This window comes from Ruditapes philippinarum, unplaced genomic scaffold (genome assembly GCF_026571515.1).
Source record: "Ruditapes philippinarum isolate M1 unplaced genomic scaffold, ASM2657151v2 ctg197_1_1_1_1, whole genome shotgun sequence".
NCBI lineage: Eukaryota > Metazoa > Mollusca > Bivalvia > Venerida > Veneridae > Ruditapes > Ruditapes philippinarum.
The window spans coordinates 345,135-372,152 of NW_026863178.1; the positions used below are offsets into that span (position 1 = coordinate 345,135).

General features: G+C 33.4%; 3 protein-coding genes across 7 annotated transcripts in view; 1 reads left to right on the forward strand and 2 right to left on the reverse strand.

Moving 5' to 3' along the window:
* LOC132721368 (uncharacterized) overlaps positions 1-5,899 on the reverse strand; it is a 34,118-nt gene extending 28,219 nt beyond the window's left edge. For all 4 annotated transcript variants that reach the window (XM_060705659.1, XM_060705658.1, XM_060705657.1 and 1 more), the window contains exons 1-7: positions 5,766-5,899; positions 5,228-5,374; positions 4,537-4,664; positions 4,102-4,204; positions 2,548-2,689; positions 1,655-1,868; positions 946-1,069 (exon numbers count right to left, since the gene is read on the reverse strand). In XM_060705659.1, coding sequence (XP_060561642.1) covers positions 946-1,069; positions 1,655-1,868; positions 2,548-2,689; positions 4,102-4,204; positions 4,537-4,664; positions 5,228-5,374; positions 5,766-5,888 — 981 coding nt within the window. In that variant the 5' untranslated portion in view covers positions 5,889-5,899. The remainder of the gene's footprint in view (positions 1-945; positions 1,070-1,654; positions 1,869-2,547; positions 2,690-4,101; positions 4,205-4,536; positions 4,665-5,227; positions 5,375-5,765) is intronic.
* A 416-nt stretch (positions 5,900-6,315) lies between these two features.
* Positions 6,316-10,149, reverse strand: LOC132721370 (SREBP regulating gene protein-like). Its single transcript, XM_060705662.1, has 5 exons — positions 10,036-10,149; positions 8,816-8,975; positions 8,070-8,221; positions 7,341-7,454; positions 6,316-6,454 (listed from the first exon to the last, which is right to left on the reverse strand). Exons 1-5 carry the CDS (start codon positions 10,126-10,128, stop codon positions 6,365-6,367), a joined length of 609 nt encoding a protein of 202 aa, XP_060561645.1. The 5' UTR covers positions 10,129-10,149; the 3' UTR covers positions 6,316-6,364.
* Positions 10,135-25,452, forward strand: LOC132721369 (RING finger and transmembrane domain-containing protein 2-like). Of its 2 annotated transcripts, none has more exons than XM_060705661.1 (11): positions 10,135-10,155; positions 11,020-11,174; positions 11,620-11,815; positions 15,165-15,305; positions 15,671-15,756; positions 16,649-16,761; positions 17,608-17,761; positions 18,416-18,565; positions 19,171-19,236; positions 19,752-19,853; positions 20,696-25,452. In XM_060705661.1, exons 2-11 carry the CDS (start codon positions 11,055-11,057, stop codon positions 20,828-20,830), a joined length of 1,263 nt encoding a protein of 420 aa, XP_060561644.1. In that variant the 5' UTR covers positions 10,135-10,155; positions 11,020-11,054; the 3' UTR covers positions 20,831-25,452. The 2 variants fall into 2 exon arrangements, with proteins under 2 accessions (XP_060561644.1, XP_060561643.1); XM_060705660.1 differs by lacking the exon at positions 10,135-10,155 and adding an exon at positions 10,298-10,455.
* Positions 25,453-27,018: the final 1,566 nt, after the last annotated feature.

Genomic DNA, 27,018 nt, shown 5'->3' on the forward strand with positions numbered 1-27,018 from the left:
ATTTTGCTTTACCCAAGGATCAAACCTGTGACTCCTTGCTTACAATTCTGATGCTCTCCCTTTTGAGCTAAGCAGACAGACAAAAGTATTAGGTAGTAGAGTACAGACATGTATATAATAAATATTGCAGACAGATAGGTCACATGACAGACAGATGAATCACATGACAGATGGGTCCCATGACAAACAGATGGAACACATGACAAAAAGATGTGTCACATGACAGACAGGTCACACGACAGACAGACAGGTCACATGACAGTCAGGTCACATGACATACAGACCGGTCACATGACAACATATAAGACGGACTAGTCTACAGCCAAACATCATGATAAATGGTAACAAGAGCTGTGGGTAGGACAGCAACGCTCGACTATTCTTAGTGCTTGATAGTAAAAAAAATGCTTGATACAGTTACCTCCTCCTGTTTACAGGTTGGGGTCATGATGTTGAACAAGTGTGCAAAGTTTCAAAGCCATATGTCAATGGACTTTGAAAATATTTGAACTATTACAAAAACTTTAACGTAAATTCTAAGTCGAAAAAGTGGCATAATTCTGTCAAAATGCTTGATAGAGTTACCTCCTCTTGTCTACAGGTTGGGGTCATGATGGTGAACAAGTGTGCAAAGTTTCAAAGCCATATGTCAATGGACTTTGAAAATATTTGAACTATTACAAAAACTTTAACGTAAATTCTAAGTCGAAAAAGGGGCATAATTCTGTCAAAATGCTTGATAGAGTTACCTCCTCCTGTCTACAGGTTGGGGTCATGATGGTGAACAAGTGTGCAAAGTTTCAAAGCCATATGTCTATGGACTTTGAAAATATTTGAACTATTACAAAAACTTTAACATAAGTGGTTACGCCGACGCCGACGCTCGGGTGACTGCAATAGCTCTACTTATTCTTATCGAATAGTCGAGCTAAAAATAATCCCTACCTCAATAACAGCATTCTCTATCAGACCATTGATAGGTGAACTTGTTGCCCTGTTAATCTTCAGATCTTGTATACCTCGTCCTAGAGCCTTCGCAAACCTCTCTCTCACAACCTTCTCTACAACACTGTAATTATATAAACTAACACTGATAAACTAATCAACTTTAAGCCTTATTTTATTACCCATTACCAAACCAAATTTGTGTAATGAATTTGTCCTACTTTTGCTTTGGCACAGTCCATGTTTAGTTCAAGGGATTTCAATATTTCAAATGCAAAATGTACAAAGCTGTGAAGCCAACAGTATAGTATAGTCAGATTTAATACATGTAGGTTTGCCTGATTCTGTACAGGTGGCATGTATAATATTCATAAGGAATTGTGATTTTTTGTTTATTCATTTCATAATGTGGTCTGGTCTGTGTATATGTATTTATAGTTGATGATCGTTTGTAAATGTTGTGTATAATGCATGCTGCTCTCCTTTAATGGAGGTAATAAAGAATATATAATATCCAATTAATGTTTATTTAACAAATATTCCATAACTTAAAAAGAGCAAATTATAATGATTATAAGCCTTTATAAAACTAGTACATCATTCCACCTTTTAAATACCTCTAAAACATAGTAAGATACAAAATACATTTAAACTAAAGAAAACTGTAGATTTCGACCAAAAGGAATCTAAAGTAGAACTGTATACTAACACTTCTTTGAGTCTTTTTCTCTCCTCTTTAAACAGTATATCTGACCACATGTATGCTCTCAGACTCCCAGGTAACTGTCTCGCGTGTAAACGCTCGGCTACATGTTCAAACTTGCGAGGATCTTTCTGTAGAATAGCCAGTATAGATTTACCAATCTCATCACTTTGAGCACCCCATAAAGGTGGTGGATCACCGTCCACTTTCTGTACCTCCACTATAATATAATGTTGATCAATGACTTTCACAAATTTCCATAACACATACATGTACATAATATGAACATAATATGATATATTATATCTAAACTCAGCTGCAGCTTACAAGTTAAGTTATTTTTACCCCTTCATGTTCACTATACTAACATACTTGTTTTCTTCAAGCAAATATTGAAGCTTCACAGTCATGACACTCCCATCAATTTCCTTATTAAACTTATCAAATTAACATAGCAGTTTGTAAATGACATGGTTACTGATTTCATGACATTCTTAAATAACAAAATAACACACAACATCCTTGCAAACTGTCTTAGCAACGTCAAAAAGCAAGAATGTATTGCTCACTTTACAAAGGAGACATTAGGCTAAATTGGTTGACAACATTAATCACTAATGTATATACACATTTTATTTTGAATTACTATCAGAAACATTCATCCTAAATACACAATACATCCGGCCTACCACATATTGAGAAAGTTAATTTCTTAATGCCACAGTATAGAACTGTTCACTCAATTGGGGAGAAATCTGAAAGCTGCCAGAAAGCTCAGACTGTAGAGCCGCAGTATGGTATTCCGAAATTCTTAGGTTCAAGTCCCGGTCAGGATGCACATTTTTTTTCACACTGTGACATTGATACATGTAACACAGTAATATAAGAAAAGTTCTTACTTCTCATAACTCCACTATTTGGTTTAGTGGACGTCCCACTCGATACTGAACTAATTCCGGTACTAACCGGTTTCAGTCGGCTAGGAGCAGGTATCTTCTGTAAATACTTCCTCTCCATGTTCATCTGATGCTTCCTCTGTTTCTATTCAATAAAATCAACAAATATTATATTTTATCATGCAACTACTATGGTAACTGCCCGATAACACTTGCCTGATAATTATTTTTGATATCAGGTCAGTAACCTGATATCAAAAATAAGCCCCGCCCATTTTAACGGACTTTTTTCAATTGCTTATATTCTCATTTTTACCAGCATGTGAATTCTACAATGTAATCTCATACCCTTACAAGTCTTGAATCAAGGTGCGATATTTAGGCCTATTATTTCGATTTCAATTACGAATAAATTAGATAGCGAATAGTTTTAGCTCCAACTAAATGAAGTGACGTCATAATTTACATTGCAAATGACATCATCGATGTTCACGTCATACTATAAATGTAATCATAACAAACAGGCTAGACGATTTTCATTGAGATCTTGTAAATGTTTACTTTATTTCGCCGGATTATTATTCAATAAGTGAACAAATTGTTTCGTTTAAAAAATAAGACGCATGTTTGTGTAGCTTGTGTTTGATTGCCGATTTGACTTTTCTTTGATTGAAATTATCGTGAACTTTTGAATTTGACAATTTAAGACAAAAATTGCAGTAAAGTTTAGTTTATGTGATTCTAAGTGGATTTTTGGATCGATGTTTAAATTAAAGGTAAGAATTTTATCGTATTAGGCCTACAATCTGTTGTATCTTTTATCCGAGTCGAAAGAAAAAATGGCCGCCAATAACAAATTCTAAGTTTCAGAGGCGGAGGAATTTTTTTCAAGAATTATTTCTTTGAACAAAAATCCCCCTTTTTAACGAAATTCGCTATTTAAAAGTAGATTATTCTTTTATTTTGACAGTTGTTATGTGTTACATGATAAATAGAAAAACATGCTACTGTCTTTTGATATCAATTTTATCAGGCGAGGCTGATATGGGCAGAAAGGGCTCGGCAAGCCTCGCCCTTTCTAGCCCATATCAGCCTCGCCTGATAAAATTGATATCAAAAGACAGTAGCATGTTATTCTTTATATATCGTGTCTCGTCTTTTATTTCAAGGAGTAATCACTCTAAATACATATTTTATTTTTATGGTTTTCTGTCTAACAGGCATTGAGCAATCTCCTCTCTTTTCTCAGTCAAAAATATTCAAACTTTGTAATTGCATTTTATCACAATTTTTTTTAAAGGTAGGAAACTGTAATGATGCACTGTAATATTCAATTCCTTAGGTAAAAACAATACAGATGGGTGGCTTTATCTTGTATGTGAAATGGAATTATTCACTTGCAATATAACAATATAGTATATAGAACTATGCTTAATTTTGATGTATAAACCTCTAAAAATATTTTGAAAACTTAAAATTTAATCATCATTTAAAATGTAATCATCTTACAGACAGACACTAATATACTGGTAAACAATACATTAAATGTACACATACTGTTAATTCCTGCTCATGTCTGTATAGCTCCCTGTCTAGACCAATCTTAAATATGTTAAATGTATGCTGTAGAAATGCTGAATAATCTGGGGGAGGATTTCCACTGAAAAAAATATATACATATATACATTGTATATTAAATTCAAAATTTCAAACTATACTATTCATAACAGGATATGCAAAAAAATATTGAACTGTATCTAGCTCTAAAAGGTGATACATTAGTGATTCTGAGAGTTGAAAAGTTAATGTACTTAGATTGATGAATACAACCAATCACGAACAGGAACAGCCAAATAAATTTAGAAATTCCTAATTTTAAAAGAATGCATGTTAATTGATTCACAATCATATAATCAAGACCAATAACTTGAATACTTCCAAGTAAGAACAGTACAGAAAATCAATGTTAATGTAAGTAAAACTATAGAATACCTTGGATTTGGTTTTGTCATGTGTTCATAGCCGACATCACTGGCAGCTTTATACATCTGACTATTAAGGTAAGACTGGGCCTCCCGTAACATTTTCTGTTTCTCCTCTGGTGTCATAGCTGGCAACTCCTATAACAGAATAAGCTGGATTTTTGTTGGGATTTAAGACAATACTAACACTGTTAATGGAGACATTCCTGCCTTAATGGTGAATATAGATCTCCAGAGCACTTCTTCTATAAATAACATGTATTTCAGGCACAAGCAGATACTTCAGTAGAATACCACTATTTTGTGGGCTAGTTGATTATCTTCCTAACATTAAAGATTAAAAAAAAAAATGGAAGAATTCAAACCTACAGTGTTCAAAGTTAGTGACTTGAACTACTAGTAAATCAATACATTTATAAGTTAAATATGAAAATTTCAAATGAGTGTGAAAAAATAAGTTAGAAAAATATCTTGCTGAACAAATCAGGCACTTCTTTATAGCAAATATGAAAATATTACATGTATGAACTTGTAGTAATGGTACAATATGACAAGAGGAGGTGCAAACACTATCTCTTACACTTCACATGGAAAATTTTGGTAAATATACTGGCATTACAAGTACTTGTGTTCCACAACAGATATTTACATCAAAAATCATTTGTGTATTATAAAGTTACAAAACATAAGTTGACTCTTACCAGAACCCATGGATTACGTTTAGCAGTAGACAGATATTTATCAGTGAAATCTTGCCCCAGTATTTGTAGCAGGGCCTCTTTACGCTCTGGTTTCAGGAACTGTTTCTCAACACGCTGAGCCAACACCTGGGATATCCTATCCTCTATCTGTAATCAATCAAATTATATATGATTAACATACCTCTAAAATCTAGAATAAAAAATCTTTAGTTCACTACACCCTTTATCCTTCAATTGGCCTGCTCACCTTCATTTTTAACACTTTTCATTTCAGGAACATCAAGTTAAAAATTGAAAGTTACTCAACTAACAGCATACAGCTTGGTCAAACTGCCAGATAGTGCAGGCTGGTTTGGCTCTATACTGGTGGAAAAGATTAATCCCTTTCAGTTACAACGTGATAAAGGCTGGCTGAACAAATTTAGAATAAACTGACATAATTTTGGTAAAAACAATGTTTAAATGCAATTAAAATTTTAAGACCACATTGTTATTTACATAATCTGTAAGATATACATACTCCTAATAAATGCCTTACCAAGTGCCATGGTGCATTCGGCAGTAGAGTTTGCTGGTATGCTGAATCTAACCAATGAACTTTGAATGGTTCCCTGTCTGTTGCATTATCTCCCCTTTCCTTGCCAATCCCAATATTTGCCATTTTTACAGAATTTTATTATAATATGAGACTTATACTAATTCATTCCAAATCAATAATACAAAATAGTTTATGTTGGCACAATGCTAAGATTACAGAAGTTATATCCACTATGTTGTTTATATTTTATACATACACAAAAAGCCTTAAATATCTTTAAATTATGACACAACTTAAAACAAATTTATCACAGACGTTTTAAAAAGGATTTCTAGATTCCTTTTTACAATTACAAAATAATACATATACAAAGCATGTTACAAATTTTATAGAAAAATTTAGGAATATATACAACTTGAATAAAAATTACACAAAAACAACAAAAATTTACATTCACATAATACAATTATGGAAATTTACAACAAGGTTTTTAACATTTACAAATATTTACAACAATATTCAAAGAGTTTATGCTAAGATAAATATTTCTCCATTATTTTTATCATAAACTTGAGATCATGTGACAAGTCATGTGACAATCATGTGACCACCATTTGCAAATCAGGTAGGTCCTCCCCATAACAATATTTGGCTCTAGGATCTCGATAGGAGTTCTCATGTTGTACACTCTGAAATTAACAAACAAAAATATCATTAAAATTCAGAAGCAATGAAAAACAAGACACAAAGTCGTAGACTTGATTTGTTCGAGACTGTACATGAATTTTCAGAGACAATAGTTAGTGCAAAATCTCTATTGCCTTCTGACCCTAGCTAAAGCAGCATTCAATCATTAATACATGTACTGCATATTTATAGGAATCAATTATTCTACATGACCAATAAACTATAACAAATCTGAAATGAAGTTAAGTATCGGGCAACTTTTTATAACGATCATACACAACAGTAAGTACTGCCATTATTGAAGATGGGTAGAATGAAATTGATTATGTCACAATAATTTTGAAGTTACCTATAGCCAACAGTAAAATAAAATTTTTACACTTATGTAAATCACTTCAACACTTTAATCTGGAAGGTTTCAAGAGCATGTGGATTAGAAAAGAGCCCTTTATTCTTATCAAAATACCAAATTGTTCAACAAGAAATTAAGTAGTGGCACTGTGGCAACCTTCCTATGATATGACTCAAAATAAAACCTGCAACCTTCCATACAAAAAGCAAAAAAAGTTCAAAAATTGCTAATGACCAGGTTCTGCAGTTCATGATATACTCCTGACCAAACGAAAATATTTGAGATAAAATTTTTCTTTCTTTTTTTTATTTACATTTAAACATTTACATAGATAGATTTCACTAAACATTGAAGACATCCTACATTCAGCTAGCCAAGAAGTACTACATTTAATTGGCAGGGTTATCTTTTCTTTGAAGAAGTTCTACATTTTTCTAGACGAAGTTATCTTGCATTTGAAGATGTCTTACATTAAGCCACACGATTTATCTTTTCTTTGAAGAAGATCTACATTTAGCTGGAAAGAGTTATCTTACCTTTGAAGAAGTTCTACATTTAGCTAGACAGAGTTCAAACTGGTCCGAGACAGCTACAAACAATTTATCAACACTGTTGCGGGCTTGTTGTAAAATCCGTTGTAACACTGGTTGCTAAATATTGGTAAGTTACAAAAATAACAGTTAATAAAAGCAAGCAAAGATGGTGATAGATAAAATAGGTATTAATAAAAAAAAAAATTTAATGACCAGATCTGTATTTTTGTTTAAAGAAAAGATAAATATACAATAAAAATCAACATATTTCTTTAAATCTCATTATATTAGAAAGAAGATGGGCTATATTGTTACTGTTCCCTTTATATGACATATCAAAAAGATCAACACCTATCTATTTTTCATAATTTAATCATAAAAAGTTGCTTCACTAAAATAAAGCAATTAAAGCACTCTTAAAAGTGAATTACTCATCAGAGAATGTCACAACAATGAGCCCTTGCATGAAATAGAAAGACCTATACACATGTAAAAAATGTTTCATGTGTTTTATATATGTTTTACATGTGGTGTGTTTTTACATGCATGCCACACATGAAGTAAGACACAGGATATCAATCACATCTGTGGTGTCTTATAATGACCTGAAACTATTCTTATGGCTGATCAATTCTATTAATTATATTGAAATCCCTTCACTACAAATGGTTTATTCCAAATTCAAAATAGTTCAAGTTCATTACAAAAACATAGGGATACATTAATGAATACCTTATCTGGCTGGAGACAACAGGATACACAATGTTCATATAGTGTACAGCAACTGTTGGTTTTACATGTGGTACAATTATATCTTGTTGTATGTATTGATGTTTTGTCACAACAACCTCCACTTGTCAAATAGCCTCTCTCACAAACATAACCTTAATGTAAATGTATCACCAACATTGTTTTATCATGGACTGTCAAATTAGTGATAGTCAATTAAATTTTTGAGAAAAATAATAATTTTATATTAAAAATACAACCTTTTTACTGGCTAATTTTATTCACTACATGCAACATGTATAGTAGTATAGTATGACTTTTTTTCTTACAAATACAAATGTACATGTACATAACTTGAACTATACAATAGATACAATAATAAATGCAATTGATAAATCCACAGTACTTAAGTTAACATGTAGAATAATGCATCAAAATCGTCACTTCTTTCTTAGACCCCCTAATTCTTTTTCTACAAGGATTAGGGTAGAAGCTACATCTACCAAAATATCTGTCTTGTCTGATGATTTTCATTTAATAAATGAAACATAAAGTTTGTATTCATTCAGACACTGTATAAAGCAACAAATTTTTACTGCAACAAAAAAGAGCAAGGATATCTTTTCCATTTGAATTTGCACAGGATTGATGCATCACTGTCTTAACTGGTTAGTTAAATTCAGTGAGTTACTGCAATCTAACACTAAAGCATCTTACTACATTTAATGTTTTAAGTTAATTTTTCTCACCTCTCTCATCTACTAAATACTGACGACCTTGGACGGAATTTCTGCAGCGGAAAACTTTAGTAACGTTACTGTCTACATCTTGTGTTTTAGGCTGCCACTGAAAAGGTTGTCTAAGTAAAGTATGTTTCACCTCATAAATGCTGGAAGAATCTGTTCGAGTCTGAAATACATAAACATTTTATCATTTACAGAATAATTAGTTTAAGTACTAACATAAATTTACTTCACAGTGATTTTTTTTGGTTGATTTTGACCCCGAAATAAGGCCTCTTCACAATGCCAAAAACACATAAAAAATTCACAAAAATGTGTAAAAAATTCACAATTGGCAGGATTGCTTTTCAGTACCAAACAAAATAAAGAACTGACAAATGACAATCTTGAGAATTTGATTGATATATTTGAGGGAATAAAAATATATTAAAATTTATGAATAAAGTGACTACAGGTGATGATTTATTCTTATTTATTTTTTCACAATTTGACAGATTATCGCCCTAAAAATTCACAATTTCAGGGGTATCACTATGGGTTGTTGCGAAAAAAGTAAAAAAAATCACTGCTTCAGTGTTGTAATATTTTTCTGGTCCTTTGACGTTTGTGATCATTGATGCCAGCACTATTGAGTGTTGAGAATTGAGTACCGCTCAAGCCGGTGCTAGGGGGCATGGGTGATGTTGCATATATGCAATTCTCTTGTAATTTTGTTGTGATTAATGCTTCCGAGGGATCACTTGTTTCCAGATTTTTAAGACAAAAGCAAATAAAACAAAGTAAACATTCAATGTCATACAAGCCACCCAGATAGAGGGATTTGGCTTTAAAAAGAATTGGTTAAAAAAAGATGGAGATTATTTTTAAATTTGTGTAGTCAAGAGATGTTAATGAAAAGTTATAAATGCTTATTGCTCTCTCAGAGATTTATTATTCACACGTATAAATGTAACTCCATGTTGCCCTGAAGACCAAGAGAGATGAACTTGTTTATATTGACATCTATATGACATAGTTCAGAACTGTTCACTACTTATTTATTACTCTGAATCAAATCAATTTAATTTTTTATCTGACATAAAAACTGTATAAATTATATGCACTTTTTGAAAAGTTCTTCAAGTACTTTGATACACAAGAACAGTAGTTAACACATCGATTATCTGGTAAATTGCGTACATATGAGATATAAAATATACATAAAATTAAAAGAAAATCATAGATACATTGTCTAGATTGTTATAACCGACATATAGAAGAAAACAGGCTGCAAAAACAGCTAGAAACCATCGCCTACGAAAGGCTCTGATTCTCAACATTGGTATTTTAGCAACTAAAGAATTAGCGTAAGTCTCGAATTTATTTTGATATACCAAATAAAATAATTCGGAAAGTATCTAGCATAGATAATAATATTTGTATTTATTATAATTAATTTTGATGATACATTATAATTTACATTGCCATAAAATATCTATGAATATTCTAGCCGTGTTTTCGTAGCTTTCGTGACCTGGCTGCCGTGTCGCTTATGTATTTAAAAAACGAAAATTGAAAGTTTTTACTTTTCATTTTGCAAATCATCAGTATTTATTATATATATTTATGACGTAAACGTGAACCATAAGGGGTGCACAAATTTTAAGGTTTCTGTTAGAAATTATTTACTTTTTTGTAATCTGTATCCTCATAATCCTGTTTTGTCAAGAATTTATTGCATGTCTTGATATTTTGCAGTTTTGTGCTTGGTAAATTATGCAACTTGCAACTTATACCATAGTATGTCAGCATAATGAAATAAGAAAATTTTTTTTTTAAAGCAAATTGTCTTAAAGTTAAAATCAGTTTTGATAACATTTTGATAATCAGTGATAATGTCCTAATCAGAATTGATTGTTTAAAAGCAGTACAGTATTCAGTAATGTAGATGTTTTTTAAAAAATAAAATAAAAAATTATTTTCTCCATATTATTCATAATAATCATTACAAAAAAAATTGGCTTATATTTCAGTATTTAAATCCCTGTTTCAGTAGAGAAAAAATCCAAAATGGGAAGGGCTTCAGCTACAGATCATCACTGCAGTACACGTACAATGCATATGCAGTTTAATATGTTCATATAAAACATCAGGCTCTGTAAAATTTGAAAGACCATGTACATGTAAACATCATAATAAATTTCAATATTTTTCCTTTACTTTGAATGTAGTCAGCTAACTAACGGAAGAATATTATTTGCTCTGGATGGAAAGTAATACAGATGGTAATGAGAGAGGTGTGTTTTGGGACCTACATGTACCTTCCAATATGAATAGTTTACCAAGAACACTTGGCAATCAGAGGATGCAGCAACAGCTGGGACAGGTTAATTGTTTCTTTGTTTACAAAATGTATTGAAGACAAAATAATAGTTTAATATAATAAGACTGGATTCCTCCTTGATTTTTTTATATCTATGTAAAAATTTGCTGCATTTAAAATACATAAATTATATTGTCTTTGTATGTTAAATTAACTTAAATATATCTCTAAATTTTCTGAAATTCTTGTTTTTAAATTTGACATGGTTACGTGTAGGTGTTCAACAATTTAACATGTCTCTACAATCAGCATAAGTTATACATGTATGTAGGGATGAAGCTTACCTGGTCCATATTTAAATTCTGTAGCCTATGGTAGAGTATACTATGTGGTTAGATCTGTAACAAATGTAGCATAAATAATAAAAGGCAATTTATAAATCTATTGATTATCATAGACTTTGTTTGATAAACAGTATTTAACCATTACCTTAATATTGATATTGCAGGTTGTACGGGGGGTTATACCTGGGGCTGGTCCTCAGGCAGAGTACCATCCAAATCCATACCTGCAGCATCTTTATGCCAGAAATGCTGGGGAAAATACAAATCAAGTAAGAGGAGAAAACCCCGAGGAAGTTAACAATGCCCTAAGAGACCTAGAGGAACTACAGGAAGTTATTTCTCAAAATGATACTGCTGAAGGTGAACTGCAATATTATTATTTTAATGCTATATTGGCTAATGATAACTTAATTTGTTTATTTCAATAATAGTGATTAGTTAATTATCCCCCGCTGATGGAATGGGGAGGGGGATATACATGTAGTTTTGGCGTTGTCCGTCCGAATTTCGTTTCCGGAGTAGTTCTCTGCAACTACTTGCTGTAATTCAACGAAACTTTATGGGAATCATCAATATCAAGAGGAGATGTGCATATCTTCGGCTTGTTCCGGTCCAACCCTTTAACTCAGAGTTATGGCCCTTGATTAGTTATATAGTATGCATATGAATAAATCGATACGATATAGAGTAAAAATCGTTTCCGGAGTAGTTCTCTGCAACTACTGGCTGGAATTCAACGAAACTTTATGGGAATCATCAATATCAAGAGGAGATGCGCATATCGTCGGCTTGTTCCAGTCAGACACTTTAACTAAGAGTTATGGCCCTTGATTAGTCATGCAGTATGCATATGGAGTCAAAATTGTTTCCGCGCTACTTCTCTGCAACTACTTGCTGGAATTCAACGAAACTTTATGGGAACCTTCAATACCAAGAGGAGATGTGCATATTGTCGGCTTGTTAGGGTCAGACACTTTAACTCAGAGTTATGGCCCTGAATTAGTTATGCAATATACATATGGAGTAAAAATCGTTTCCGGAGTAGTTCTCTACAACTACTGGCTGGAATTCAACAAAACTTTATGGGAATCATCAATATCAAAAGGAGATGCGCATATCGTCGGCTTATTCCAGTCAGACCCTTTAACTCAGAGTTATGGCCCTTGATTAGTTATGTAGTATGCATATAGAGTAAAAATCATTTCCGCACTACTTCTCTGCAACTACTGGCTGGAATTCAACGAATTTTTATGGGAACTTTCAGTACCAAGAGGAGATGTGCATGTCTTCGGCTTGTTTGGGTCAGACACTTTAAGTCAGAGTTATGGCCCTTAATTAGTTATGCAGTATCCATATAGAAAAATATTTGTTTCCTCGCTACTTCTCTGCTACTACTGACAGGAATTCAATGAAACTTTATGGGATACTAAGAGGAGATGTGCATATAGTCGCCTTGTTCCAGTCAGATACTTATAACTCAGATTTATGGCCCTTGATTAGTTATATAGTATGCATACATCTCATTGGCATTTCCAGATTTTACTATTTAACACAAAGTTATGGCTCTGTTATTGCCCTGAATATTTATCAAGTTCAAAGAATATTACTGTTTATGCCATGATTAATATATAAATAAAGCCTTATGTCTTCAGTTGTTGTGTTAATAATAACCAATACTCAGCAGGGGATATAAATTCAACGAATTTGCTTGTTTTTAACATTGTTTATTCTTGAAACTATTCTTACAATTATGGTGAAGGTATTTGTTTCTGATCAGTTATATTGTTATTCATTAATTTTGCTAAAATCATTCATTTTCTCTACATTTTTAAACTTTAATTTTAAATTGTCAGTGTTCAAATGGAGTGAAATTGTCATTGAAGAAGAACACATACCCTGATTACCTATTTTTACCAGTATATAGCCTTGCTAGTCTCCACTTCCACAAGTTGTTATGTTGGTCGCTCAATTTTTATTATGCCCCCGAAGGGTGGCATAATATAATAGCACAATCTGTCAGTTTGTGCGTTCACACTTAATTTGTGTCCGGTCTGTAACTTTGTCATAAATTGATGGATTTTGAAATAACGTGGCACAAATGTCTACTACATCAAGACAATGTGTTGCGTCCAAGAACCACATCCCTACCTCAAAGGTCAAGGTCACACTATCATTTTGAAGTTTTACATTATCGCAATTAGAGGAAATAGGTACACACATTCTTGTCCGGACTGTAACTTTGTCATGTATTGAATGATTTTAAAATAACTAGGCATAAATGTCTTACACATCAAGACGATGTGTCGTGTCCAAGAATTACATCTCTACCTCAAAGGTCAAGGTCACACTAGCATTTTGAATTTTCACATTATCACAATTAGAATTAATAGGTACACACAATCGTGTCCGGGCTGTAACTTTGTCATGCATGGAAGGATTTTACAATAACTTGGCATAAATGTCTACAACATCAAGACGATGTGTCGCGTCCAATAATCAGGTCTCTACCTCAAAGGTAAAGGTCACACTAACATTTTGAATTTTGAAATTATTTTCACATCACAATTAGATTTTATAGGTACACACATTCTTGTCCGGGCAGTAACTTTGTCATGCATCGAAGGATTTTAAAATAACTAGGCATAAATGTCCACCACATCAAGACGATGTGTCGCTACAGAAGACCCATGTCCCTACCTTCAAGGTCAAGGTCACACTGATAGTTTGAAGGTACTCATTCTCTCAAGGAGAGTTTGAAGATACACATTCATGTCCAGTCTGTAACTTTGTCATGCATGGAAGGATTTTAAAACAACTTGGCACAAATGTCTACCACATCAAGACAATGTGTCACAGCTAAGGGTCATATCCTTCTGTCCGTGTGTCCCCACTTACACAACAATCATATCTAGACTGTAACTTTGTCATGCATTGAGGGATTTTGAAATAATTTGGCACAAATGTCTATCTTATAACAACAGTTTGTCACGTCTAGGAACCACACCCCTTCTTCAAAGGTCAAGGTCACACTTATATTTTGAAGGTTCATGCTATCACAATTAGAGATTACAGGTATAATAATACAAAGAACAATATTCAGCAATTAGTTACTTTCATTCTCTTTTCTTTTCATAATACCTGCATGCTTAAAAAACCTTTTCAGGGGCATTCGTCACTTGGGTGACAGCTCTTGTTAATTCTACATTCCAAGAAAAACAGTGGAGGTATTGTAGTGACCCATTTAGCATCAGTTTTGGTGATGGTGAACCTGTTTGTTTCAGTTTTTTGTTCATGGTTATTAGCTTCAATACGATTAAAGACATGATATTGAAACTTCATCTGATGATACACTTTAATAAGTTCTACCTGTCACACACTGATTTTGAGGTCAAAAGGTCAAACTTATTTTACTTGTTCACTATTATGTTATGCAATATCAAAAGGGCAAAAATTTCTGGCATAATTTTTTTTTCCGAATTATACCCACTTTTCTACTTTGCTTTCCTCATACCATCAAGTACTGATAAATTGGAGTGCACTGCTCCTCGGACAGCTCTTGTTGCATTTTGATATTGAAATCCCTTATACTTTGGATGGACTATAGATGCCAAATTCAAAGGAATAGAAAAAAACCAAAAACATTCTACCAATTAAGCAGGAGATGGGTCAATATAATAAGTAAAGACAAATATTTCTCATTGTTTCTAAGATGATAGGGAACATACACATGCTCATGGACACACTCACCGACAAGGGAGGCAACAACAGCCTTTGGACTGGAAGATGGTGTTTGGCTCTGCAGCATTTGTTGTCATACTTTTTCTCAGATTGATGGCTGACCATATTTTAGGTAAATAGTTTGTAATTATCTTTAAATACATTGAATTCAATTCTTAAAACTGACAAGAAAAATTGTAAAACATGAATATTTTCTCTTGAATTACACATGCAAAGTTTTATCTGCCACCATAATAAGGGACACAGCTCTGACTTTAAGTTTGATTTAAGTCCAATGGTAAAAAACTTCAAATTTTGAAGAAAGAGAACATTGAATGGAGGGAGATACTTTTACCTACTTGAATAATGATTATTTTTCATGATGAGTGATGAATTTTACAGTATCTTTTTGTTAAGAAAGTTTGGGGGAAAAAATAAATCTACAAGAGATATGATAAAGTTGTTTGAAAAAAAAGTACTTGCATTTTCTGTTTTCAGGAATTCTTGTGTTTATTGGCCTATCATTGGTATTTTACTATGCCAATTTAAGAATGATTGAGATAGTTCATGTAACATCACTCCGGGTAAGTTTGATATTTCCAGCTTATTGGACAATAATCCAGCTGTTGTCTTTTTTAAAGTCTGATACGTAATATATCACACAGCCTTAAACCTGCTAAGTTTCTGTTTATTAATGAGTTAGTCAAACTTCTGTTTTATAAAAAAAAAGCCTATTATCTATGTATTATCAGTATAGGTTATGTCTATAAAAGTTTGCAAGTTTTGTCTGTTAACAAATATATGCAGAATTGCTTCTGATTTAACAAAATTATTGAACATATGAACTGGTCATGTACATATTTTGAGATTTGACAAGAAACTTTCCATTCTTTGTCCTTTCACACAGTCTTGCATTAACCCTTACCTCACTAAATATTTTAAATGGACTTGAAAATTCCAAAATATGTACTGACTGAATGGGAAAAACTGCAGACCCTGATCAGACTGCTAATCTTGGTCTGCACTGCTCGCATGGGTACAGTCTGTAGGCTAGCAGGGTAAAGGTTAAACTTTTCCCTGAGATTTTACAATACAATGTTAACCTGGTTTGTTTTATAATTTTTAATAGTTAAATATAAGTGACAATTCATGTAAGATACTATAGACATTGTACATGTATATATGTTTATTTTAGGGATCACATGACAGTGTTTTTTCTCTCTTAATTTGGGAAGAGGCCTTAGCTTTTTAATTTTTTTTTTGAAGATTCTTTGATAAAATTGCTTTAAAAAAACTACGTGTAGTTTAAGTTCACATTTTTGGGAATACTGCATGACTTTAAAGAAAGTTTCTATTGGAAAAAATCCTTTTATATGTCTATATTATACCTTGGTAATAAATAACTGCATGGTATTATTTGACAATATCATTATTGATGCATTAACTATGTAAAATATCATATATATTGTTTAACAGGACAGTCATGGTCATGGAAAGGTGTTAATATCATGTCTCTGGTTGATAGTTTTCCTGTCTGCTCAAATATTTGGTATTTATTGGTTCTTCGAGGATCAACATTTATGGAAAGTGTAAGAAAATTTATGACATTCATCAATATTCTAAATTTTAAACCTATTTATTTGAACTCTATGATATTGATTTATATGAGTTCCACTGTTAGTTTTATATTAAGTGTATGTTCTATATTAAGTGTATAAAGCTAAATATCTGCTGCCTGTAGTTTACAAAATTATGTTTTTTGAATTTTGAAAAAGAATAATTCAAAAATGCCTGTATGAAATGAATATGTTGTATATTTACTCAGTGGTAGGGATTTATCAGAACTGTATGGTAGTGATTTATCAGAACTCTGTGGTAGTGGTAGCTTAATAGTGATGATTTAGTGGAGCTTGATTGTAATGACATATTTTTAGCTTTGTTGAAAACTTTGAGCTTATGATTACCGCATCAAGTTGGATTTTTTGATCACCTCTATTAGTGTCATATAAAGAACTGGTCATTTAGGCTTAAATGCATCATCTCCTAGTAATAAGGCAGACATCCTATTCATAGGACATCCAACACTAGTCCTCAACAGATACAAGTATAAACCACAGAGTTCTAACTAGTTTCAACACATTCTGCTTGTAAATGTAAAACTGAAAACTCATTTAACAACATGCATATATACTTTAAAGAAATTATTTTCTTGCTTTTATATGTTTTACTAATGTTAACATTTTCACATTCTGAATGACAGACAGTACATGTATTGTGAAATTGCTGTCCATTTAATGATGCTTTGGACAAATCAGATCAGGAGATGAATTACTCCTATTTTGTAAGCCTTCGAAAATAAAAGAATAATTCAGCTTCAAACATGATGATGAGGATGATGCATTCAATTACATATCATGTCAATCTGATCTTTTCAGGTTTGTTTGGCAGTTACCTAGCAACTGGCAAGGGGATTTGTTTGATTTATTCTGGGTGACCATGATTACAGATCATGTAGTTAGATATGCAGCAGTCATTATAAAATGCCTTATTGCAATAACGCCGTCATTATTCCTACGCCAGAAGAAAAAGGTTCATACAATATTTCTTATTGTTACTCTTCAATGAAGTACATATTTGTATTTTATTTTATACAATACATATTTGTATTTTATATTATACAATTAAACATAATTTTATTTTAGTTAAAATATCCTTTATATTAAGCTATAAAGTAAATTAAGCCAGCAGCTCTCAAGTCTGCTTTCTGGAACAAACCAGTACAGTATTGTTATAACAGAAAATAAAGTTTTGAACCTGGCTCGAACTTAAAAAAAAAACACCTGGAATGAGGGAGAAATGGTTGAACCACTAGGCCACCGCTCCTATTATTTTATTTGAAAGTTAGGACTTCTATCTATGATGTTGATTCATTAATGCCATATATCTAAGAGCTTTTAATGTACCTGTATTGGCACAATTCTTCTATAATATGATAATAACATTTAAGACACCTGTGACTGTCTGATATTAGAAGTTGGAGGCTTCTTGTAAGTATAGTAAGACTGTTTAGAATTCATACAAAGATACAATCAATGTATGGCTGATACTATGCTATAGAATTACACCACATCAAGTTGACAAAACTTACAAATGAAAAGTGTACTTCTACATGTAAGTTTAATTTTTTTAAACAAATACTAGCTTTATATATTGAATATCAAGCAGTTTAAATTTGTGTTACAGGGTAGATTTTACATGTTTATAGAGATTGTGATACAGGCATTTAGGATGACGTTACCTATACTACCGTGGGTCCATTTCTTGTACGATCAACCAAAGTCAGGGAAGCTGATCTTCTCTGCAATATTAGCTGTGATATATTTAATTCTAAAGGTAAACTCATCTCTTTCTGTGCTTGAAGAATGTAATTTCATTTTAGAACTGTTATAAATTATAATACTAATTAGGACACCTAGTGTTGATTACTACTCCAAATAAAATCATACTTTTTTGATAAGATTGTTAGATTATTTTATTATTGGTGCTTTATTTATAATTTGTTATGCTTAAGAATCGGTGGTTCTGTTTTGAGCAGGAAATAAATAACCCTTTCAAAACATATTAGGACTGATGCTCTTGGAAAAGAGTTACCAATATCTAGAGTTTTCTTACTGATAGCAATTATAGAATAACAATATTTATATAAAAGATTTATATTCCAGCTCGAACAGTTACTGAAATTTGTTTTAATTAAAGTTTATACAAATCTGTTTTAGTTCAGTTATGTTGGAAGCTATAAGCTTATTGAAACACTTTTGAATCTGTTCTTGGAACCAACCAGTACTAAGCAATGAGTGTATAGTTTCTTGCTCATGGAAACAACAGTTTCCCAAGATGGGGTTTGAGCCCATAAAGCAAGCAATCCTTAAGTTACAGGTCCGAAACCTTAACACCGTGGCCATGCCACCTCTATTTAACTTAACTTTGATGTTTTTCAGGGATGGAGTTTCTTCCTGGAATATTTTAAAATAGTGAAGGCATTTAAAATGCTTTTAGTTGATACAGTAAGTATAGTAATTTATTTAATTTACATGTAAAGATTGTTCTTGAATTTGTTATTGTCAGATATTAATTTGAATTTTTTCCCCACCAGAAACTTTGGGTTATGAGATTGGTTGCAGGGAGGTGGCTAAATGCAAATAATTTCTTCTGTACACGACTCTTTCTTCAATTTCCAAGATTTTAGGATTCACAGAAAGATTTTCATTAAGTGCCTTGTTCACAACGTCAAAAGTTTTGTATTTTGATCATTTGGACCTTTGTTTTGTTTTGAAATCTGTAGTATTGCTTAAATATCATTTGCTCTAGATTGTAAGTCGCATTTAGATATTTTCTTCAAAGTATTTTAGAGTTGTTCCACCTTTCCCCCCCCCCCCCCACCTTAGAAAAATCTAACCTCTGACAGGAAAATTACATTTCATAATATGATACGTGTATCAAATTGTCAATAAATGTAGAACTAGTATCAATCAAATGACCTGTAAACAAGACAAATTACATCTATTCATTGTTATTTCAGAAATTTGGTGTGCAGCCTTCAGCTGAGGAAATAAAATCTCGAGGAGAAAATTGTCCAATATGTCAGGATGACTACCAAGATCCAGTTATGTTGTCTTGTAAAGTAAGTATACAACAAGGGTATAAATTTACCAATTATTAGCCGCAGTGATTGTTTAGTTATAGTTAAGGTCTCTGACCTCAAGTCACTTTAGAATTAGCACTGCAGTTTTGATTTCTGCCCAGTGGGATAAGGCTGCAAGGCTTAATTAGGAGCTAAGTGGTCTCACACATGGTGCCTGCTTATGTTCCTGACAGAACAATTTTGTGTGAATTGACTTATTTTTTAAATTGTGTTGACTAAATAAAGTTCTTTCCCTACTGTTTATAAATGACACAATTATGTGGAATATATCAATTTTAGAAATATCTCGATCTTCAAGGTCAATGAGAGGTGAAGGTCATGCTGTAATATGTCAGAAAGAAGCATATTTCCAAAGATGCTATGTTATGCTTAAAAGTATGAGGATGTTTAGGCCTGTTAAAATTGTACACATGTTGACTTGATCTGTTTGCCCTGTCTAAGATTTTAAGGGCTATCGCATGTATTACTGGTACTCTCATAGGAAACGTACTACAGTGATGACTCACTATACATATGTTCAGAAAGTTAAGAAGTGTTTTATACATGAGCCGCATCACGACAAAACCAACATAATGGGTTTGCGACCAGCATGGATCTTGACCAGCCTGCGCATCCGCCCAGTCTAATCAGGATCCATGCTGTTCGCTATCAGTTTCTCTACTTGTAATAGGGTTTGTAAGCGAACAGCATGGATCCTGATCAGACTGCGCGGATGCTGGTCGCAAACCCGTTATGTTGGTTTTGTCGTGACACGGCTCACATTATCAAACATATTTATGAACAGTATAGATAATAGAAACATAATTTATTTCTCGTTTCAGCATATATTTTGTGAGAACTGTGTATCTGTATGGTTTGATAGAGAGAAAACCTGCCCAATGTGCCGAGCAGAAATACAGTCTGATAGTCCTGTATGGCAGGATGGTTCAACTAGTGCACATCTACAGTGGTATTGACACCAAGGTCATGGGACTTTAAACGAGATAGATGACTTTTATGTCAGTAATCAAGAGATGTGTTGTAAATGAGAATTGTTTATGAACAGAAATAAGTTTTGACTGGTAAATACAAGGAAAGAGCTCTACTGTATAGAAATGAAGCATTTATCCTAGCCTTTATTCCGCTATGGGCTTGCCTTCTTTTGAACTTGGAGCTTTATTGTTAAGGCTAATGTTTAATGTATTTAAGTATCAAAGTGGTTAAAACAAAGCAGCTTATAGTAGAGTTTATTCAGTCTGAGCTGATGTGTAGGCCACCCTGACTTGACATCTATACTGGTGGCATCTAGCAAGTCATAACTGCTAATTGATCTGGCATCAAGGTTATAAAAAAAATTCTAGTTCTGTCTCAAATCTCATGATTTCAATTGGTCAGTGTACATTCTGCGGCAGTTTCTGACCAATCAAATGCCAGAATTATTTTTATAACCTTGGACCCATGGTGTTAAAAAAGTAGTCTGTGATGTAAATTTGTCCTAGCCTGAAGAAAATTTAGCAACTGCTGTGTAGTTGAAGAATGTACATACTGATTTTGAAAAGGTACAGTTTTTTTTTATGGGACTAAAAATTAGGGTTCCAATATTTAAACTTGTAATCTCTTCTTCATTGTAAATAAAACATTCCATTCATGACCAGAAATAAAAGTTGACAAATCATATGACTGTTTAAGATAATCATTATGTAAGACAATACATGTATGTCTGTATTGAATAATTATCCCCCGCCGATGGAATCGGGAGGGGGATATAGTTTTGGCGTTGTCCGTCCGTCCGTCCGTCCATTAAGGCTCCCACGTTTACAATTTTTTGTAAACGTTTACACGATTGCTAAGAACCGAAACGATACCGTTTAAACGGTGGTACCTCTATGTACTATACACACCATGTATTTGAGTCGCCAAATGATGTCTTTCTTTCTATTTTTTATACATGTACAAATTGAGAATGTGCAGGGCTCATCACGATTGAGTCAGTACACATTTTCTGTATTGTATCTTCATTTTTTACCAAAAATCTATTATGTCATGAGCAATTTTGCACGGTAATGCTGTGTGGAGGGTTGTAAACAACTATTTTCCGTTTGTTTACTTTGGAATAAACCACTGAAATTGATAAAATCCTTGATTACAGGCAATGATTAAGAAATTTTGTAAGACAATATGGTCATTTCGATTAAACTGTAAACAATATCGTAAAGGTTCATGAATGAAAATCGAAACGAATCCGTTTAAACGTGTAATCGTGGGGGCCTTACCGTCCATCCGTCCGTGCGAATTTCGTTTCCGGAGTAGTTCTCTACAACTACTGGCTGGAATTCAACCAAACTTTATGGGAATCATCAATATCAAGAGGAGATGCGCATATCGTCAGCTTGTTCCGGTCCGACCCTTTAACTCAGAGTTATGGCCCTTTATTAATTATGTAGTATGCATATAGAGTAAAAATCGTTTTCGCACTACTTCTCTGCAACTACTGGCTGGAATTCAACGAAACTTTATGGGAATCATCAATATCAAGAGGAGATGCGCATATCGTCGGCTTGTTCCGGTCAGACCCTTTAACTCAGAGTTATGGCCCTTTATTAGTTATGTAGTATGCATATATAGTAAAAATCATTTCCGCACTACTTCTCTGCAACTACTGGCTGGAATTCAACGAAACTTTATGGGAACCTTCAATACCAAGAGGAGATGCGCATATCGTCGGCTTATTTGGGTCAGACACTTGAAATCAGAGTTATGGCCCTTGATTAGTTATGCAATATGCATATGGAGTAAAAATCGTTTCCGGAGTAGTTCTCTGCAACTATTGGCTGGAATTCAACGAAACTTTATGGGAATCATCAATATCAAGAGGAGATGCGCATATCGTCGGCTTGTTCCGGTCAGACCCTTTAACTCAGAGTTATGACCCTTGATTAGTTATGAAGTATGCATATAGAGTAAAAATCGTTTTCGCACTACTTCTCTGCAACTACTGGCTGGAATTCAACGAAACTTTATGGAACCTTCAATACGAAGAGGAGATGCGCATATCCTCGGCTTGTTCGGGTCAGACACTTTAACTGAGAGTTATGGCCCTTGATTACTTATGCAGTATCCATATAGAAAAATATTTGTTTCCTCGCTACTTCTCTGCTACTACTGGCTGGAATTCAATGAAACTTTATGGGATACTAAGAGGAGATGTGCATATAGTCGCCTTGTTCCAGTCAGATACTTATAACTCAGATTTATGGCCCTTGATTAGTTATGTAGTTTGCATACATCTCATTGGCATTTCCAGATTTTACTATTTAACACAAAGTTATGGCTCTGTTATTGCCCTGAATATTTATCAAGTTCAAAGAATATTACTGTTTATGCCATGATTAATATATAAATAAAGCCTTTTGTCTTCAGTTGTTGTGTTAATAATAACCAGTACTCGGCGGGGGATATAAATTCAACGAATTTGCTTGTTGTAGATTTTTTTTTTTGGTGTTATAAACTTTAATTTTGTTTTCTTTGCTACTGGACAGTTTTAATTTTCTTCTATTTTTGTTTACAAAATGCTTGTTTTAAAGCAGCATGCCTCCAGATTCATGCTAATTTTCATGAATTTTTTGAAAATGTATTTAAAAGTAAGTTATTGTGAATTGAACAAAGAAAGTAATTTACACATTGCAAACAGCATGTTCATTCCTCAGAAATTACTTAAGAAGTCGAAATATGCAAAATTAACTCTTACTGCATTAGTTATGCAGTAAAAAGATGACAATAAATACTGCAAAATCTGTTATTTATTGCATATAATGTGTAAATTATTACTTGAATTTTTTACTTTTCTCAAAATTTAGTACATTTTGCTTAAGTTTGTTGTGAAATATTTTGGCTCATCAGGAGGGGTGCATCAAAAAGACAAAAAAAAGCCTTAGCCACAAACTGAAATTTATGAGCATGCTGCTGTAAATGGTAAGAAAATTAATATTTTATACTGACTTCAGTAGTTATTTTTGTCTATAACATGCTATAAAGAGACATGTGTATTGTATATATTCATCCTGTGGATATGATTTTGATAAGTCCGCATAGCAATTTGTGTAAATGGGGGGGGGGATGTTCCTTGAGAGTAGTATTAAAATGATTTTATTAACCCTTTGTGAAAAATGGCCGTTTTCAGTGAAAAGCCTCCTGTTACAAGTTCAAACTGCTATGAAAAATGCTTCAATACTAATCAAACTTGGCACAAATGTTGACTGGACCATTGCCTTTGTAAGGACATGCTCGGTCTTAAATTTCCTGTTACCATGGCAACGATGGAAAATCTCAAAATTGCCCAAAATCATTATTTTGCCTCGATTTTTTCCATCAAAATTTATTTCAAAGTGCTTCAACTTCTCAAGGGATTGAGATAGAGTCAAAGGCTTTTCAGCGTTGGTTACATGTTACCTTATGATCGATCTGGGGTCATTTTCAGCCTCTCACAAGTCCAAAATTTTCTTGTCGATAAGGGGGACTCTGCCCCCTTCAAACCCCAGAAACAGAATGGGGCACATCCCCCTTCTGGCATCCCCCTGATGTATCTTTTGGATGGGGGGCAGGGCCGAAAAAAGTGCTCACTTTTTTTAGCAACATTTCTCGAACGAAAACATGTGTTTGGGGCCCATTTTTGTGTCGCCTCTACAGAGTAGTGGCGACATATAGGGATCACTTCTCCGTCGTCTGTCTGTCCGTCCGTCCGTCCGTCACAAAACTTGTCCGGACTACTCCTCATAAACTACTGGTGCAATTTCATCCAAACTTTACAGGAATGATCAGTACCAAGTCTAGTTGTGCATATTGTCAGCATTTTCCGGTTCAATGATTTTTGTCAAAGTTATGGCCCTTTAATAATTTTTAATTTTAAAATTTGTCCGGACTTCTTCTCTTATACCACTAATGCAATTTCAATGAAACTTTACAGGATTGATCTGTAGCTCAAGTCCTTGCGCATATTGCACGGGTTTTCCGGTTGAATGATTTTTGGCGGAGTTATGGCCCTTTAATAAAAAGGTATCTTTTTCTGTGTGTTGCCAGATACACAAAAGCTTGTCCGGACTACTCCTCATAAACTACTGGTGCAATTTCATCCAAACTTTACAGGAATGATCAGTACCAAGTCTAGTTGTGCATATTGTCAGCATTTTCCGGTTCAATTATTTTTGTTTGAGTTACGGCCCTTTAATAATTTTTATTTTTAAAGTTTGTCCGGACTACTTCTCTTATACCACTTATGCAATTTCAATGAAACTTTACAGGATTGATCTGTAGCTCAAGTCCTTGGGCATGTTGCACGGGTTTTCCGGTTGAATGATATTTGGCCGAGTTATGGCCCTTTGATAAAAAGGTGTTTTTTTCTGTGTGTTGCCAGATACACAAAAGCTTTTCCGGACTACTCCTCATAAACTACTGGTGCAATTTTATCCAAACTTTACAGGAATGATCAGTACCAAGTCTAGTTGTGCACTGTCCGTCTGTCTGTCTGTCTGTCACAAAATTTGTCCCAACATGAAATTGGCCATCATGAGGCGACACATGTGATTACTGATCGCTCTTGTTTCACTATTTCAGGCCTAAAAAGGGGGGGGTCGAAAGTGCGTTGTTTCGCGTATATATGAGGTAAAGGGTTAAAGTTGATGTTTAAATTAACCAAGCATCAGTGTAAAGAGTACTGTCATTTAGCAAGATATTAGTGCTAACCTTACCCTTACCTGATAACATTGTACAAGTCAAATAGGCCTATATTACTGTAAATGCTCCGAAAGTGTAAATTTTTATCAGAAACTATACATTTCTTTGTAACATAATTTGTAATATTTTTTTTCTATTTTATAATCTTAAGCTTTTTCCTTTTTATTGAATCGAAGAAAGTTGACTGCTCAGAAGTCAGCATTACGTACATCTTATACAAAGGTTATTTTTGAACGAGTATATGTAGAGGCTGGAACTTGATTTATAATATTATAATTAATATATACTTTTATATGGAATTATCTTACATTGAGAAGTGAACATTTTTTTCACCCAGAAGTATATGAATATTAGTGCATAATAGCTTTGTTCATTGCTACGTAACATAATATTCTATTTTCATGAAAAAAATCTTAATCTCATTTGTCATTCATTTTGACGATTTTAGCCAAAACATTATTAACCAGGTTTTCCGAAGGAAAAAACTGGTTATTAGATTGAGGTATGTCGGCGGGCGGGCGGCGGGCGGACGGGCGGGCGGGCGGGCGTAAACAATTTCTTCTGTGCGCAACTCCTCCTACATTTTTCAACGGATTTTGACCAAACTTTCACAGAAGCTTTGTCATCAAGTGCCCTGGCGCATATTGTCGGGGTTTTGCGATTAGATAATATTTGACCTAATTATGGCCCTTTGTTTTTTTTCCTTATATAAAATATATAGTGAACAATTTCTTCTGTGCGCAACTCCTCCTACATTTCTCAACGGATTTTGACCAAACTTTCTCAGAAGCTTTGTCATCAAGTGCCCTGACACATATTGCCAGGGTTTTGCAATTGGTATATATTTGACCTAATTATGGCCCTTTGTTTTTTTTCCTTATATAGAATATATAGTTTCTGTGCGCAACTCCTCCTACATTTCTCAACGGATTTTGACCAAACTTTCACAGAAGCTTTGTCATCAAGTGCCCTGGCGCATATTGTCGGGGTTTTGCGATTAGATAATATTTGACCTAAATTATGGCCCTTTGTTTTTTTCCCTTATATAAAATATATAGTGAACAATTTCTTCTGTGCTCAACTCCTCCTACATTTCTCAACGGATTTTGACCAAACTTTCTCAGAAGCTTTGTCATCAAGTGCCCTGACACATATTGCCAGGGTTTTTGCAATTGGTATATATTTGACCTAATTATAGCCCTTTGTTTTTTTTTCCTTATATAGAATATATAGTGAACAATTTCTTCTGTGCTCAACTCCTCCTACATTTCTCAACGGATTTTGACCAAACTTTCTTAGAAGCTTTGTTTTTCAAGTGCCTGGCACATATTGTCGGGGTTTTGTGATTGGATAATATTTGACCGAATTATGGCCCTTTGTATATTTTTTCCTTATACAGAATATATAGAGAACAATTTCTTCTGTGCTCAACTCC

Bases quoted from the DNA above. Each gene is read 5' to 3' on its own strand.
- LOC132721370 (XM_060705662.1), bottom strand. From the start codon at position 10,128: ATGTTGAGAATCAGAGCCTTTCGTAGGCGATGGTTTCTAGCTGTTTTT. The intron at 7,455-8,069 runs GTATTCATTAAT...ACCAATATTTAG, and splicing joins GTTGTCTCCAGCCAGATAAG to CAACCAGTGTTACAACGGAT. The intron at 6,455-7,340 runs GTAAGATAACTC...TGTTAATTTCAG, and splicing joins AATGTAGAACTTCTTCAAAG to AGTGTACAACATGAGAACTC.
- LOC132721369 (XM_060705661.1), top strand. From the start codon at position 11,055: ATGGAAAGTAATACAGATGGTAATGAGAGAGGTGTGTTTTGGGACCTA. The intron at 11,175-11,619 runs GTTAATTGTTTC...TTGATATTGCAG, and splicing joins TGCAGCAACAGCTGGGACAG to GTTGTACGGGGGGTTATACC. The intron at 19,854-20,695 runs GTAAGTATACAA...TTCTCGTTTCAG, and splicing joins CAGTTATGTTGTCTTGTAAA to CATATATTTTGTGAGAACTG.